The following is a 17,618-nucleotide window of genomic DNA, read 5'->3' on the forward strand; positions in this document are numbered from 1 at the left end:
TGGGGTTGTTTTTAAATTTCTAAACACATTCTACATTTGTATTAATGTATATTAAACTCATTTTCATGGTACATGGGCATCGTTTTAATTTTTGTCACTTAATTTAGTAAAACTTCATAATACTCCCTAAATTGGTGGACTAACCACTATAAAATCGCTATTCTCTAGAAAACGGAGACAAAAAAGGTTCCAAACCTCTTTGACCTTCATCATATGTTAGTGAAGGATGCAACTATGCATTAAAACAGATTTTTCATATTTTTGAATTTTTCTCAAAATCTATGGGCTAACCCCTACGAAAATACTGAATTTTTGGTAAATGCTATAATAATGAAGCATATGATCTTTGGGGTTGTTTTAAAATCTAAACACATTCTACATTTGTATTAATGTATATTAAACTCATTTTCATGGTACATGGGCATCGTTTTATTTTTTTGTCACTTAATTTAGTAAAACTTCATACTACTCCCTAAATTGGTGGACTAACCACTATAAAATCGCTATTTTCTAGGGAAATGGAGACAACAAAAGTTTCAAACCTCTTTGACCTTCATCATATGTTAGTGAAGGATGCAACTATGCATTAAAACAGATTTTTTATATTTTTGAATTTTTCTCAAAATCTATGGGCTAACCCCTACGAAAATACTGAATTTTTCGGTAAATGCTCTAATAATGAAGCATATGATCTTTGGGGTTGTTTTAAAATTTCTAAACACATTCTACATTTGTATTAATGTATATTAAACTCTCTTTCATGGTACATGGGCATCGTTTTATTTTTTTGTCAATTAATTTAGTAAAACTTCATAATACTCCCTAAATTGGTGGACTAACCTATAAAATCGCTATTCTCTAGAAAAACGGAGACAAAAAACGTTCCAAACCTCTTTGACTTCATCATATGCTAGTGAAGCATGCAACTATGAAAACAGATTTTTCATATTTTTGAATTTTTCTCAAAATCTATGGGCTAACCCCTACGAAAATACTGAATTTTTGGTAAATGCTATAATAATGAAGCATATGATCTTTGGGGTTGTTTTAAAATTCTAAACACATTCTACATTTGTATTAATGTATATTAAACTCATTTTCATGGTACATGGGCATCGTTTTATTTTTTTGTCACTTAATTTTGTAAAACTTCATAATACTCTCTAAATTGGTGGACTAACCACTATAAAATCACTATTTTCTAGGGAAATGGAGACAACAAAAGTTCCAAACCTCTTTGACCTTCATCATATGTTAGTGAAGGATGCAACTATGCATTAAAACAGAATTTTCATATTTTTGAATTTTTCTCAAAATCTATGGGCTAACCCCTACGAAAATACTGATTTTTTCGGTAAATGCTCTAATAATGAAGCATATGATCTTAGATTTTTTTAAAAAATTTCTAAACACATTCTACATTTTTATTAATGTATATTAAACTCATTTTCATGGTACATGGGCATCGTTTTAATTTTTGTCACTTAATTTAGTAAAACTTCATAATACTCCCTAAATTGGTGGACTAACCACTATAAAATCGCTATTCTCTAGAAAACCGGAGACAAAAAAGGTTCCAAACCTCTTTGAACTTCATCATATGTTAGTGAAGGATGCAACTATGCATTAAAACAGATTTTTCATATTTTTGAATTTTTCTCAAAATCTATGGGCTAACCCCTACGAAAATACTGAATTTTTTGGTAAATGCTCTAATAATGAAGCATATGATCTTTGGGGTTGTTTTAAAATTTCTAAACACATTCTACATTTGTATTAATGTATATTAAACTCATTTTCATGGTACATGGGCATCGTTTTATTTTTTTGTCACTTAATTTTGTAAAACTTCATAATACTCCCTAAATTGGTGGACTAACCACTATAAAATCACTATTTTCTAGGGAAATGGAGACAACAAAAATTCCAAACCTCTTTGACCTTCATCATATGTTAGTGAAGGATGCAACTATGCATTAAAACAGAATTTTCATATTTTTGAATTTTTCTCAAAATCTATGGCTAACCCCCCTACGAAAATACTGATTTTTTCGGTAAATGCTCTAATAATGAAGCATATGATCTTAGGGTTGTTTTTAAATTTCTAAACACATTCTACATTTGTATTAATGTATATTAAACTCTCTTTCATGGTACATGGGCATCGTTTTAATTTTTTGTCAATTAATTTAGTAAAACTTTATAATACTCCCTAAATTGGTGGACTAACCACTATAAAATCGCTATTCTCTAGAAAAACGGAGACAAAATAGTTCCAAACCTCTTTGAACTTCATCATATGTTAGTGAAGGATGCAACTATGCATTAAAACAGATTTTTCATATTTTTGAATTTTTCTCAAAATCTATGGGCTAACCCCTACGAAAATACTGAATTTTTTGGTAAATGCTATAATAATGAAGCATATGATCTTTGGGGTTGTTTTAAACTTCTAAACACATTCTACATTTGTATTAATGTATATTAAACTCATTTTCATGGTACATGGGCATCGTTTTATTTTTTTGTCACTTAATTTGGTAAAACTTCATAATACTCCCTAAATTGGTGGACTAACCACTATAAAATCGCTATTTTCTAGGGAAATGGAGACAACAAAAGTTCCAAACCTCTTTGACCTTCATCATATGTTAGTGAAGGATGCAACTATGCATTAAAACAGATTTTTCATATTTTTGAATTTTTTTATCAAAATCTATGGGCTAACCCCCTACGAAAATACTGAATTTTGGGTAAATGCTCTAATAATGAAGCATATGATCTTTGGGGTTGTTTTAAAATTCTAAACACATTCTACATTTGTATTAATGTATATTAAACTCATTTTCATGGTACATGGGCATCGTTTTATTTTTTGTCACTTAATTTAGTAAAACTTCATAATACTCCCTAAATTGGTGGACTAACCACTATAAAATCGCTATTTTCTAGGGAAATGGAGACAACAAAAGTTTCAAACCTCTTTGACCTTCATCATATGTTAGTGAAGGATGCAACTATGCATTAAAACAGATTTTTCATATTTTTGAATTTTTGTCAAAATCTATGGGCTAACCCCTACGAAAATACTGAATTTTTTGGTAAATGCTATAATAATGAAGCATATGATCTTTGGGGTTGTTTTAAAATTTCTAAACACATTCTACATTTGTATTAATGTATATTAAACTCATTTTCATGGTACATGGGCATCGTTTTATTTTTTGTCACTTAATTTGTAAAACTTCATAATACTCCCTAAATTGGTGGACTAACCACTATAAAATCACTATTTTCTAGGGAAATGGAGACAACAAAAGTTCCAAACCTCTTTGACCTTCATCATATGTTAGTGAAGGATGCAACTATGCATTAAAACAGATTTTTCATATTTTTGAATTTTTTTATCAAAATCTATGGGCTAACTAACCCCTACGAAAATACTGAATTTTGGGTAAATGCTATAATAATGAAGCAATGATCTTTGGGGTTAGTTTTAAACTTCTAAACACATTCTACATTTGTATTAATGTATATTAAACTCATTTTCATGGTACATGGGCATCGTTTTATTTTTTTGTCACTTTATTTTGTAAAACTTCATAATACTCCCTAAATTGGTGGACTAACCACTATAAAATCACTATTTTCTAGGGAAATGGAGACAACAAAAGTTCCAAACCTCTTTGACCTTCATCATATGTTAGTGAAGGATGCAACTATGCATTAAAACAGATTTTTCATATTTTTGAATTTTTCTCAAAATCTATGGGCTGAATTTTTCGGTAAATGCTTTAATAATGAAGCATATGATCTTTGGGGTTGTTTTTAATTTTCTAAACACATTCTACATTTGTATTAATCTATATTAAACTTATTTTCATGGTACATGGGCATCGTTTTAATTTTTTGTTAATTAATTTAGCAAAACTTCATAATACTCCCTAAATTGGTGGACTAACCACTATAAAATCGCTATTTTCTAGGAAAATGGAGACAACAAAAGGTCCAAACCTCTTTGACCTTCATCATATGTTACTGAAGGATGTAACTATGCATGCAAACAGAACTTTTATATTTTTTAATTTTTCTCAAAATCTATGGGTTAACCCTACGAAAATACTGACTGTTTCGGTAAATGCTCTAATAATGAAGCATATGATCTTTGGGGTTGTTTTAAAATTTCTAAACACATTCTACATTTGTATTAATGTATATTAAACTCTGTTTCATGGTACATGGGTATCGTTTTAATTTTTTGTCAATTAATTTAGTAAAACTTCATAATACTCCCTAAATTGGTGGACTAACCACTGTAAAATCGCTATTTTCTAGAAAAACGGAGACGAAAAAGGTTCAAAACCTCTTTGACCTTCATCAGATGTTAGTGAATGATGCAACTATGCATTAAGATAGAATTTTAATATTTTTGAATTTTTCTCAAAATCTACGGGCTAACCCCTACGAAAATACTGAATTTTTTGGTAAATGCTCTAATAATGAAGCATATGATCTTTGGGGTTACTTTTAAACTTCTAAACACATTCTACATTTGTATTAATGTATATTAAACTCATTTTCATGGTACATGGACATCGTTTTAATTTTTTGTCACTTAATTTTGTAAAACTTCATAATACTCCCTAAATTGGTGGACTAACCACTATAAAATCACTATTTTCTAGGAAAATGGTGACAACAAAAGTTCCAAACCTCTTTGACCTTCATCATATGTTAGTGAAGGATGCAACTATGCATTAAAACAGATTTTTCATATTTTTGAATTTTTTTCAAAATCTATGGGCTAACCAACCCCCTACGAAAATACTGAATTTTTTGGTAAATGCTCTAATAATGAAGCATATGATCTTTGGGGTTACTTTTAAATTTCTAAACACAATCTAAATTTGTATTAATGTATATTAAACTCATTTTCATGGTTCATGGGCATCGTTTTAATTTTTTGTCACTTAATTTTGTAAAACTTCATAATACTCCCTAAATTGGTGGACTAACCACTATAAAATCACTATTTTCTAGGAAAATGGAGACAACAAAAGTTCCAAATCTCTTTTTCCTTCATCATATGTTAGTGAAGGATGAAACTATGCATTAAAACAGATTTTTCATATTTTTGAATTTTTCTCAAAATCTATGGGCTAACCCTTACGAAAAATACTGATTTTTCGGTAAATGCTCTAATAATGAAGCATATGATCTTTGGGGTTGTTTTTTTAAATTTCTAAACACATTCTATATTTGTATTAATGTATATTAAACTCATTTTCATGGTACATGGGCATCGTTTTAATTTTTTGTCACTTAATTTAGTAAAACTTCATAATACTCCATAAATTGGTGGACTAACCACTATAAAATCGCTATTCTCTAGAAAAACGGAGACAAAAAAAGGTTCCACACCTCTTTGACCTTCATCATATGTTAGTGAAGGATGCAACTATGCATTAAAACAAAATTTTAATATTTTTGAATTTTTCTCAAAATCTATGGGCTAACCCCTACGAAAATACTGAATTTTTCGATAAATACTCTAATAATGAGGCATATGATCTTTGGGGTTAATTTAAAATTTCTAAACACAATCTGCATTTGTATTAATGTATATTAAACTCTCTTTCATGGTACATGGGCGTTTTTTAATTTTTTGTCAATTAATTTAGTAAAAATTCATAATACTCCCTAGATTGGTGGACTAACCACTATAAAATTGTTATTCTCTAAAAAAACAGATAGAAAAAATTTTCCAAATCTCTTTGACCTTCATCATATGTTAGTGAAAGATGCAACGTTGCATTAAAACAGATTTTTCATATTTTTGAATTTTTCTCAAAATCTATGGGCTAACCCCCTACGAAAATACTGAATTTTTCGGTAAATGCTCTAATAATGAAGCATATGATCTTTGGGGTTCTTTTTAAATTTCTAAACACATTCTACATTTGTATTAATGTATATTAAACTCTCTTTCATGATACATGGGCATCGTTTTAATTTTTTGTCACTTAATTTAGTAAAACTTCATAATACTCCCTAAATTGGTAGACTAACCACTATAAAATTGCTATTCTCTAGAAAAACAGAGACAAAAAAGGTTCCAAATCTCTTTGACCTTCATAATATGTTAGTAAAGAATGCAACTATGCATTAAAATAGAATTTTCATATTTTTGAATTTTTCTCAAAATCTATGGGCTAACCCCCTTCGAAAATACTGAATTTTTCAGTAAATGCTCTAATAATGAAGCATATGATCTTTGGGGTTGTTTTCAAATTTCTAAACACATTCTACATTTGTATTAATGTATATTAAACTCATTTTCATGGTACATGGGCATCATTTTAATTTTTTGTCAATTAATTTATTAAAACTTCATAATAGTCCCTAAATTGGTGGACTAACCACTATAAAATCACTATTCTCTAAAAAACGGAGACAAAAAAGGTTCTAAACCTCTTTGACCTTCATCATATGTTAGTGAAGGATGCCACTATGCATTAAAACAGAGTTTTCATATTTTTGAATTTTTCTCAAAATCTATGGGCTGAATGTTTTGGTAAATGCTTTAATAATGAAGCATATGATCTTTGGGGATGTTTTTAAATTTCTAAACACATTCTACATTTGTATTAATGTATATTAAACTCATTTTTATAGTACATGGGCATCGTTTTAATTTTTTGTCACTTAATTTAGTAAAACTTCATAAGACTCCCTAAATTGGTGGACTCCACTATAAAATCCCTATTTTCTCTGGAATGTGTATTATCCATATAGGAGAGCTTCCAATTGAGAAGATCTATCGACTTGAGACGAAGAGAAAGGTCTATCTATTTTATTTAGTTATTCAGTTGATTTGTTATTGGAACAGATAGCAACAACAATTGTATACAATCGGTTTACGTACTAATGAAGATCTTTATACTGGAGAGGGAAATGGAGACAACAAAAATTCCAAACGTCTTTGACCTTCATCATATGTTAGTGAAGGATGCAACTACACATTAAAACAGATTTTTCATTTTTTTTTTCTCAAAATCTATGGGCAAAATACTGAATTTTTCGGTAAATGCTCTAATAATGAAGCATATGATCTTTGGGGTTGTTTTAAAATTTCTAAACACATTCTACATTTGTATTAATGTATATTAAACTCTGTTTCATGGTATATGTGTATCGTTTTAATTTTTTGTCAATTAATTTAGTAAAACTTCATAATACTCCCTAAATTGGTGGACTAACCACTATAAAATCGCTATTTTCTAGAAAAACGGAGACAAAAAAGGTTCAAAACCTCTTTGACCTTCATCAGATGTTAGTGAATGATGCAACTATGCATTAAGATAGAATTTTAATATTTTTGAATTTTTCTCAAAATCTATGGGTTAACCCCTACGAAAATACTGAATTTTCGGTAAATGCTCTAATAATGAGGCATATGATCTTTGGGGTTGTTTTAAAATTTCTAAACACATTCTACATTTTTATTAATGTATATTAAACTCTCTTTCATGGTACATGGGCATTGTTTTAATTTTTTGTCAATTAATTTAGTAAAAATTCATAATACTCCCTAGATTGGTGGACTAACCACTATAAAATTGTTATTCTCTAAAAAAACGGATAGAAAAAAGGTTCCAAACCTCTTTGACCTTCATCATATGTTAGTGAAGGATGCAACTATGCATTAAAACAGATTTTTCATATTTTTGAATTTTTCTCAAAATCTATGGGTATCATTTTAATTTTTTGTCAATTAATACAAATGTAGAAAATAAAATCTATGGAACTTTTGTTGTCTTCATTTTCATGGTACATGGGCATCATTTTAATTTTTTGTCACTTAATTTTGTAAAACTTCATAATACTCCATAAATTGGTGGACTAACCACTATAAAATCACTATTTTCTAGGGAAATGGAGACAACAAAAGTTTCAAACCTCTTTGACCTTCATCATATGTTAGTGAAGGATGCAACTAAGCATTAAAACAGAATTTTCAAATTTTTGAATTTTTCTCAAAATCTATAGGTTACCCCCCCCCCTAAGAAAAATATTGTTTTTTCGGTAAATGCTCTAATAATGAAGCGTATGATTTTTGGGGTTGTTTTTTAAATTTCTAAACACATTCTACATTTGTATTAATGTATATTAAACTCATTTTCATGGTACATGGGCATCGTTTTAATTTTTTGTCACTTAATTTAGTAAAACTTTATAATACTCCCTAAATTGGTGGACTAATCACTATAAAATCGCTATTCTCTAGAAAAACGGAGACAAAAAAGGTTCCAAACCTTTTTGACCTTCATCATATGTTAGTAAAGGATGCAATTATGCATTAAAACAGATTTTTCATATTTTTGAATTTTTCTCAAAATCTATGGGATAACCCCTACGAAAATACTGAATTTTTCGGTAAATGCTCTAATAATGAAGCATATGATCTTTGGGGTGGAGGCGTTGATTTGGGCAGTGGAATGTATGAAGAACTTACGACAATTTCAGGTTACGTTTACAACGGATTGTTCTCAATTGGTGAAGATGGTTTCGGAACCAGAAGAATGGCCAGCATTTGAAAGCTACCTGGAAGATATCAAGCTTTTACGAAGAAGTTTCCTCAACTCAGACATCATCCATGTACCCCGAACGGAGAACCAAAGGGCGGATAGCTTGGCACGTAGTGCTAGGAAACAACCGTCTTTCGTCGTTCATATGGATGCGGAGTTACCGATTTGGTTTACAGAGTCAACATGAGTCTGTGAATGTCTTGCTGTCAAAAAAAAATGATCTTTGGGGTTATTTTTTAAATTTCTAAACACATTCTACATTTGTATTAATGTATATTAAACTCATTTTCATGGTACATGGGCATCGTTTTAATTTTTTGTCACTTAATTTAGTAAAACTTCATAAGACTCCCTAAATTGGTGGACTCCACTATAAAATCGCTATTTTCTTATACAATCGGTTTACGTACTAATGAAGATCTTTATACTGGAGAGGAAAATGGAGACAACAAAAGTTCCAAACCTCTTTGACCTTCATCATATGTTAGTGAAGGATGCAACTATGCATTAAAACAGAATTTTCATATTTTTGAATTTTTTTCAAAATCTATGGGATTCAGTATATAGAGCATTTACCGAAAAACTCAATATTTTTGTAGTGGTTAACACGTAGAATTTGAGAAAAATTCAAAAAATATGACAATACTGTTTTAATACATAATTGCATCTTTCAATAACATATGATGATGTTTAAAGAAGTTTGGAATCCTTGTTGTTTACGTTTCTTTACAGAATATCAATTTTATAGGGGTTAGTCTACTGATTTAGGGAGTATGTGCAGTTTCAACTAAATTTTTGATAAATATTAGAACGATGTACAAGTACCATATAAATGAGTTTAGCATATATTAATACAAATGTATAATATGGTTATAAATTAAAAAATAATTTTAAAGATTATAGGCTTAAATATATAGAGCATTTATCGAAAACTCAATATTTTCATAGGGTCATAGATTTTGAAAAAAAAATTAAAAAATATGACAATACTGTTTTAATGCATAGTTGAATCCTACACAAACATATAATGATGATCAAATAGGTTTGAACCTTTGTTGCCTCTGTTTCTCAAGAAAATAGCAATTTTATAGTGGTTGGTCAACTAATTTAGATATTATATGCAAATTTTCTAAACTAATTGATTACAAATTAAAACGATGTCCATGTACCATAAAATGAAGTTTAGAATACATTAGTAAAAATGTAGAATATGGCTAGAAATTTTAAAACATCACTAAAAATAATAGGCTTCAGTATATATACCATTTACCGAAAAATCAATATTTTCGTAGGGGGCTGGCTAACACAACGATTTTGAAAAAAAATTAAAAATATGAAAATATTGTTTTATTGTATAGTTGCATGCTACAGAAATATATAATGATGGTCAAATAGGTTTGGAACCTTTTCCTCCGTTTCTCAAGAGAATAGTGATTTTATAGGTGTTAGTCAACTAATTTAGATAGGATATGCACTTTTACTAAATTAATTGATTAAAATTAGAACGATACTCATGTACCATAAAAGTAAGTTTAGCATACATTATTAAAAATGTATAATATGGCTAGAAATTTTAAAACAGTACTAATAATAGGCTTCAGTATATATAGCCTTTACAGAAAAAATCAATATTTTCGTAGGGGTACACACAGATTTTGAAAAAAATTAAAAAAATACGACAATAATGGTTTAATGCATAGTTGAATCCTACACAAACATATAATGATGGTCAAATATGTTTGAAAATATTGTTTTAATGCATAGTTGCATCCTACACAAACATATAATGATGGTCAAATAGGTTTGAAACCTTTGTTGTCTTCGTTTCTCAAGAGAATAGTGATTTTATAGTGGTTAGTCAACTAATTTAGATAGTATATGCAGTTTTACTAAACTAATTGATTAAAAATTAGAACGATGCCTATTTACCATAAACATGGAGTTTAGCATACATTAGTAAAAATGTAGAATATGGCTAGAAATTTTAAAACATCACTAAAAATAATAGGTTTCAGTATATATAGCATTTATCAAAAAATCAATATTTTCGTAGGGGTTAATACACATATTTTGAGAAAATAAAATATTGTTTTAATGCATAGTTGCATCCTACATAAATATATAATGATGGTCAAATAGGTTTGGAACCTTTGTTTCCTATGTTTCTCAAGAGAATAGTGATTTTATAGTGGTTAGTCAGCTAAATTAGATAGGATATGCATTTTTACTAAATTAATTGATTAAAAATTAGAACGATACACATGTACCATAAAAGGAAGTTTAGCATACATTATTAAAAATGTATAATATGGTTAGAAATTTTAAAACAGTACTAAAAATAATACTCCCTCTGTTTTTAAATGTAGGTAGATTTAGCAAAAAGAGTTTGTTTCACAATATAAGTAGTTTACATATTTCAATGCACCTTTTTCATTTATTGGATATTGTGTGACCAATAAAATAATATTAAGCTTTTTATAATTGGTTGAATTAATTGATTAAATGATATATTTTTTTAGATAACAACTTTCTAAATATTTGTGCTTTTAAGTAAAACTACTTATAATTAAAAACAGAGGGAGTAGGTTTCAGTATATATAGCATTTACCGAAAAATTTAATATTTTTGTAGGGGTTCTTAACACATAGATTTTGAGAAAAATTAAAAAAAAAATATGACAATACATGTTTTAATGCATTGTTTCATCCTACACAAACATATAATGATGGTAAAATAGTTTTGGAACCTTTGTTGTCACCGTTTCTCAAGATAATAACGATTTTACTATGGTTATTCCATTGATTTAAGGAGTATATGCAGTTTTACTAAATTAATTGATAATAAAATAAGAACGATGTTTATGTACCATGAAAGAGAGTTTAGCATACATTAACACAAATATATAATGTGGTTAGAAATTTTAAAACAACAATAAATACTATAGGCTTCAGTATATAGAGCATTTATCGAAAAATTCAATATTTTCGTAGTGGTTAACAAATAGAATTTGAGAAAATTTCAAAAAACATGGCAATATTGTTTTAATACATAGTTGCATCCTTCAATAACAGTTTCTTGTTGTCTCCGTTTCTCTAGGAAATATCAATTCTATAGTGGTTAGTCTACTGATTTATAGAGTATATGCAGTTTTAACTAAATTTTTGATAAAAAATTAGAACGATGACCAAGTACCACAAAAAGAAGTTTAGCATACATTAATACAAATTTATTATATGGTTATAAATTAAAAAAAATCTAAAGATTATAGGCTTCAATATATAGAGCATTTACCGAAAACTCAATATTTTCGTAGGGGTTAACACATAGATTTTAAATAAAATTAAAAAAAAAATGAAAATACTGTTTTAATGCATAGTTAAATCCTACACACATATAATTATTGTCAAATAGGTTTGGAACCTTTGTTGCCTCCGTTTCTCAAGAAAATAGCGATTTTATATTGGTTAGTCAACTAATTTAGATAGTATATGTAGTTTTACTAAATTAATTGATTAAAAATTAGACATTTTAAAATGTAGAATATGGCTAGAAATTTTAAAACATCACTAATATATTTCTTGATGTTGCTGTTTTACACAAATATATTTATGTATCATCTTTTTAATTCAATAAAATTTAAATTGTTCTCTATTAAACCTTTTTTTATATTAGACTAGAAGAACTGACCAATTCGTCCAAAAAAAAAAGAAGAACTGACCAACAGTATATATATTAGCTCACATGAAAAATAATAAATAATAAAAAAAGAGTTCATATATTAGACTTGAAGAATTTACGTGTAGTACATATATTGTTATAAAAAACAAATAAGAAAAATAGTAGAAAAACAGAAAAAAAAAACAAAAGGAAAATGTCAAAATCATTTGATTTTTTAAAAAACAAAAAAGAAATAGAAAAATTTAGTTCACATGATCCTAGATGATTGGATTCAGAGTTAGGGGACATTGTTTTTGTTGTTGTTGTTGTTGTTGTTTTACACAGATATATTTATGTATCATCTTTTTAATTCAATGAAATTTAAGTTTTCTCTAAAATCACTTTTTATATTAGACTTGAAGAACTGACATGCAGTACATATATTAGTTCACATGAAAAAAATAATAAGTAATAAAAAATAGTTCATATATTAGACTTTAGAATTTACGTGCAGTACATATATTTAAAAAAAACAAATAAGAAAAAAATAGTCAAAAAATTGTAAAAAAACAGAAAAAACAAAGGGAAAATGTCACAATCATTTGATTTTTTTAAACAAAATAGAAATACAAAAATTTAGTTCACATGATCCTAGATGATTGGATTCTTGGTTAGGGGACATTGAGTAAAAGGCGATTACCTAATATATTACCAAATTCTTGTTAGTAGACCTAAGTAATCACTTAATAGTCTTAATCTATTTAGATAATTTATTGAAAATTATACTTCTATTAAATTTTAACAATTCCAAATATATACGTTTATTTAATAACATAATATTTTACTGTATTTAAATAATTTTTGAGAATTGAATATTTGTCTATTGAATTTTAATAATTCAAAATTAAATATGTTTATTTAAACTTGAGCATGTTATGTTATCATTTGACAAATTTTTTGAATTACTTTAACTTTGATTTGAATACAAATATGTGTTTCCTTGTAAATAGTAAACTTTATACAAACTGTAGTGGGTTAGTGGTAAGTAGTTGTTGTTACTCTTTTGGGGCCGAATCAAAAGAAAAGTAACATGTTTTAATTTCCTAGATTATTAGATTCGTCCTCATAATTTAGTTAAATAATATATTTTATCGACAATCCATTTCATCTTTATAGTTAGTTAAATGGTACGACTAATCAAATAGCCTTTTATCAAAGCCTTTTTTTAATAAAATGTTGTTTTGAGAATAAAAAATAATCATAATTTCAGAGATTAAAAATGGCCCCCTAATGTTGTTTTGAAAATAAAAAATAAAGAGCTGTTATTTTTTTTCAGTAAACTATGTGGCAACCTGTAAAACTGATTAAACACCCGAATAAAATTATTATTCCGAGAATTTATTAACTAAGAAGATTAAATTTATTAATTATTACTCCGAGATGCAATGTATATAGATTATAGATATGATTTCATAAATAGTCCTAAAGGCTAAGAAAAGGTAAGTGATTTGAATGAATATATTATGAGTCATTCCAGCTAAGGTGATGAAGGCCTATAAGTTTCATACTTATTCGTATACACACACGTCGCCATCAATTCATCAACTTTAGTTACAATGTATATCTTCATAAAATAAGAATTTCTTTACTGTTATCAAATTACATTTTTAAAGCCATTAAGATGGTATTATCCGAATTATACAAGTGATTACATCCTTAGTGATGAAAAGTCTTACTAGCCTTTTATGTTATTTGAGAAATAATCTCACGGTGGGGATTTCACCAATAAATTTTCGTTACTGATTATATACGACGCGGCATTACGCACATATCATATAATTAATAAACCAACACCTCCACAACTATATAAACAGACTCCTGACAAGAAGGAACATACATACAAAAAGCACAAAATATAATACATACAAAAACATTGTTGTGGTCATCATTATGACGAGGAAGAAGCTAAACATATCTTACATCACCAATGATTCAATGAGAAAATCAACCTTCAACAAGAGGAAGAAAGGGTTTTTCAAGAAAATCCACGAGCTCTCCGTTCTCTGCGGAATCCAAGCATGTGCTGTTATCTACAGTCCGTTCAGCTCTACCCCGGACGTGTGGCCATCGAACTCCGAAGCGAAGAAAGTAGTGGAGAAGTTCGAGGAGATTCCAAAGATCGACCAAGAGAAGAAAATGGTGAACCATGAAGGTTTTCTCAGAGACAGCATCACAAAAACAAGGGAGACTACCATCAAGAAGATGATGGATAATACGGAGAGCGCTATGAACGAGACCATGTTCCAATTTCTTCGCGGGAGAGGGGACATGTTTCAGCTGACTGACAAACATCGTGACGATTTGTGTAGGCACATTGATCAACATCTTAAGGAGCTTTATCACCATAGGAAACTAATCCTAAATCAATCCCATCTTGAATATGGAGAATCTTCTTCAGCTGCTAATGCCATGACACAACCAGCAGCTATAGCTGAAGAGGGTTCCTCCCCTTTCCCAGATCCTGATGCTTTCAACACTGCTCAGCCAGTGAATGAGTTATGGGCTTTAGAAAATAATTATCCTCCTGCTGCCAGTGACCAACAAGGTTATTACCAAATGACGAATCCGGTAGGTGGTTATCATCAGCATCCAAGTTTAAATTTAAATTTTAATCCTAATCAGTATCAGCAGAAGTTTGTAGGATACCCAAATGTAGCTCAAGATGGAAATTACAGTGGGATTCAAAATCAGAATCATCAGCAGGAAGAATGGTTGGTTAGTCAGATGATCAACAATTCTAACCAAGTGCGTTTCCCTATGATGGATGACAACAACCGCTACAACTACCACCAGCCGTAAAACATCTCCATTAAAGACATTTGTTGTGATGTATGCTGATTAATGCATGTTTTATTATGATGTCTACTTTCGTCTGCCAGATTATAATTCTCTCTTTCATGTTTTAGGATTTAATTTGATAAAGTGTCCTTTATTTTATTGCAGTTTTTATATAAAGTTTCAGTTTCATCCATACTATATATTTTAAATTAAAGAGAAAATGTTATAATAAAACCGTATACTAAATATATGATTAATATTTCGCATATATATGTATAATAATAAATGATACCTTTTGAGGCTCCATGACATCAGCAAAAAAAACTTATATCGAAAAGTGTCACGTAACATTATTACTAAAATAATAATAATAATAATTAAATATACAATATAAAGAAAAATAAATAATACGTAAATATATAATATAAAAAATAAAAATATAAATATTACATTAAACATCTATCATAATATCTTTTGATATAAAAGAAATAAAATTAGAGTAAGTAAATATATAATATAAGAAAAAATAAACAAAAAGTAAATATAAAATTAAGAAATGAAAAAACTAAATTATACATCTATCTTAAAAATGTAATAGTAAAATAAATAAAAACTAAATATACAATATACAAAATTGAAATATTATATTAAACATTTATTGTAATATTATAATAATTAAATATAAAATAAGTAAATATTAATATTATAATAAGTAAATATAAAATATGTTGTCAAAAAAAAAGTAAATATAAAATATAAGACAAAATAAATAAAAATATATATACAATACACGAAAAAATAAGTAAATATACAATATAAAAAATAGAAAAACTAAATTAAATATCTATCTAATAAATGTATAGGAATAAATAATAAGTAAATATACAATATAAGAAATAAAAGTATTACATTAAACATCTATTATAATATTAAAATAAGTAAATATAAAATATATATAAATAATAATAAGTAAATATATGATATACGAAATAATAAAAACTGTATCAAACATCTATCTGAAAAATGTATAATAAAATAAAAAATTTGTAAATATATTGTATAAGAAATATAAGTATTACACTAACATCGATCATAATATTAAAATTTGATATAAAAGCAAAATAATTAGAATAAGTAAATATACAATATAAAAAAAAGTAAATATACAATATAAAAAATAGAAAAACTACATTAAACATCTATCCAAAAAATGTATAGTTTTACATATTTATTATTTCCAAATATTTTTATAAGTAAATATACAATATAATAAAAAAAAGTATACAATATAAGAAATAGAACTATTACATTAAACATATCATAATATTATCTTTTGATATAAAAGTAAGAAAATTAGAATAGGTAAATATTTAATACAAAAAATAAACAATAAGTAAATATACAACTAAGAAATGAAAAAAATAAATTAACCATCTCTCTGAAAAATATATAGTAAAATAAATAATATGTAAATATACAATACAAGAAAAACTAAATATATAATATAAGAAATATAAATATTACAGTAAACATAAAACATAATATTATCATTTGTAGTAGCAAAAAAATTAGAATAAGTAAATATACAATATAAGAAAAAATAAATAATAAGTAAATATGCAATATCAAAAATGGAAAAACTAAATTAAACATATATCTGAAAATTTATATAAAATAAATAATAAGTAAATATAGAATATGAGAAATAAAATATTACACTAAACATTTATCATAATATTAGAATAAATAATAAATAATATATAAATATACAATATAAGAAATAGAAAAACTACATTAAACATCTATCTGAAAAATGTATAGTAAAATAAATAGTAAGTAAATATACAATATAAGAAACTGAAAAATACATTAAACATCTATCTGAAAAATTTATAGTTTTACATTTTTTTATTATTCAAATATTTTTATAAGTTAATATACAATATAGGAAAAATAAATATACAATATAAGAACAAATAAATAATAAGTAAATATACAATAGAAGAAATAGAAATATTACATTAACGTATATCTAATATTATCATTTGATATAAAAACAAGAAATTTAGAATAAGTAAATATACAAAATAAGAAAAAATAAGTATAAAACTAGAAAAACTAAATTAAACATCTATCTGAAAAATGTATAGTAAAATAAATAATATGTAAATATACAATATAATAAATAGAAATATTATATTAAACATCTATCATAATATTAGATAATTAAATATAAAATATAAGAAAAAATAAATAATAAGTATATATACAATATAAGAAATAGAAAAACTATATTAAACATATGTTTGAAAATGTATAGTAAAATAAATAATAAGTTAATATGCAATATAATAAATATAAATATTAGATTAAGCATCTATCATAATATTATTATTTGATATAAAATCAAAAAAAATAAAATAAATAAATATACAAAAAAACTAAATAATAAGTAAATATACAATATAAAAAATAAAATAAAAACTAAATTAGATACATTTTGATATATGTTACTCTTTGTTTCATTATTTCTAT

General features: G+C 26.7%; 1 protein-coding gene across 2 annotated transcripts; it reads left to right on the forward strand.

Moving 5' to 3' along the window:
- Positions 1 to 11,879: 11,879 nt before the first annotated feature.
- On the forward strand, positions 11,880 to 15,278 carry LOC125609120 (agamous-like MADS-box protein AGL80). Of its 2 annotated transcripts, XM_048780119.1 has the most exons (2): positions 11,880 to 14,873; positions 14,937 to 15,278. In XM_048780119.1, the coding sequence occupies exons 1-2, from the start codon at positions 14,196 to 14,198 to the stop codon at positions 15,102 to 15,104; spliced, it is 846 nt and encodes a 281-aa protein (XP_048636076.1). In that variant the 5' UTR covers positions 11,880 to 14,195; the 3' UTR covers positions 15,105 to 15,278. The 2 variants fall into 2 exon arrangements, with proteins under 2 accessions (XP_048636076.1, XP_048636075.1); XM_048780118.1 differs by having other exon boundaries at positions 11,880 to 15,278.
- Positions 15,279 to 17,618: the final 2,340 nt, after the last annotated feature.

This window comes from Brassica napus, chromosome A5 (assembly GCF_020379485.1).
Source record: "Brassica napus cultivar Da-Ae chromosome A5, Da-Ae, whole genome shotgun sequence".
Lineage (NCBI taxonomy): Eukaryota > Viridiplantae > Streptophyta > Magnoliopsida > Brassicales > Brassicaceae > Brassica > Brassica napus.

Excerpts from the sequence above, each read along its gene's own strand:
- LOC125609120 (XM_048780118.1), top strand. The coding sequence starts at position 14,196 with ATGACGAGGAAGAAGCTAAACATATCTTACATCACCAATGATTCAATG.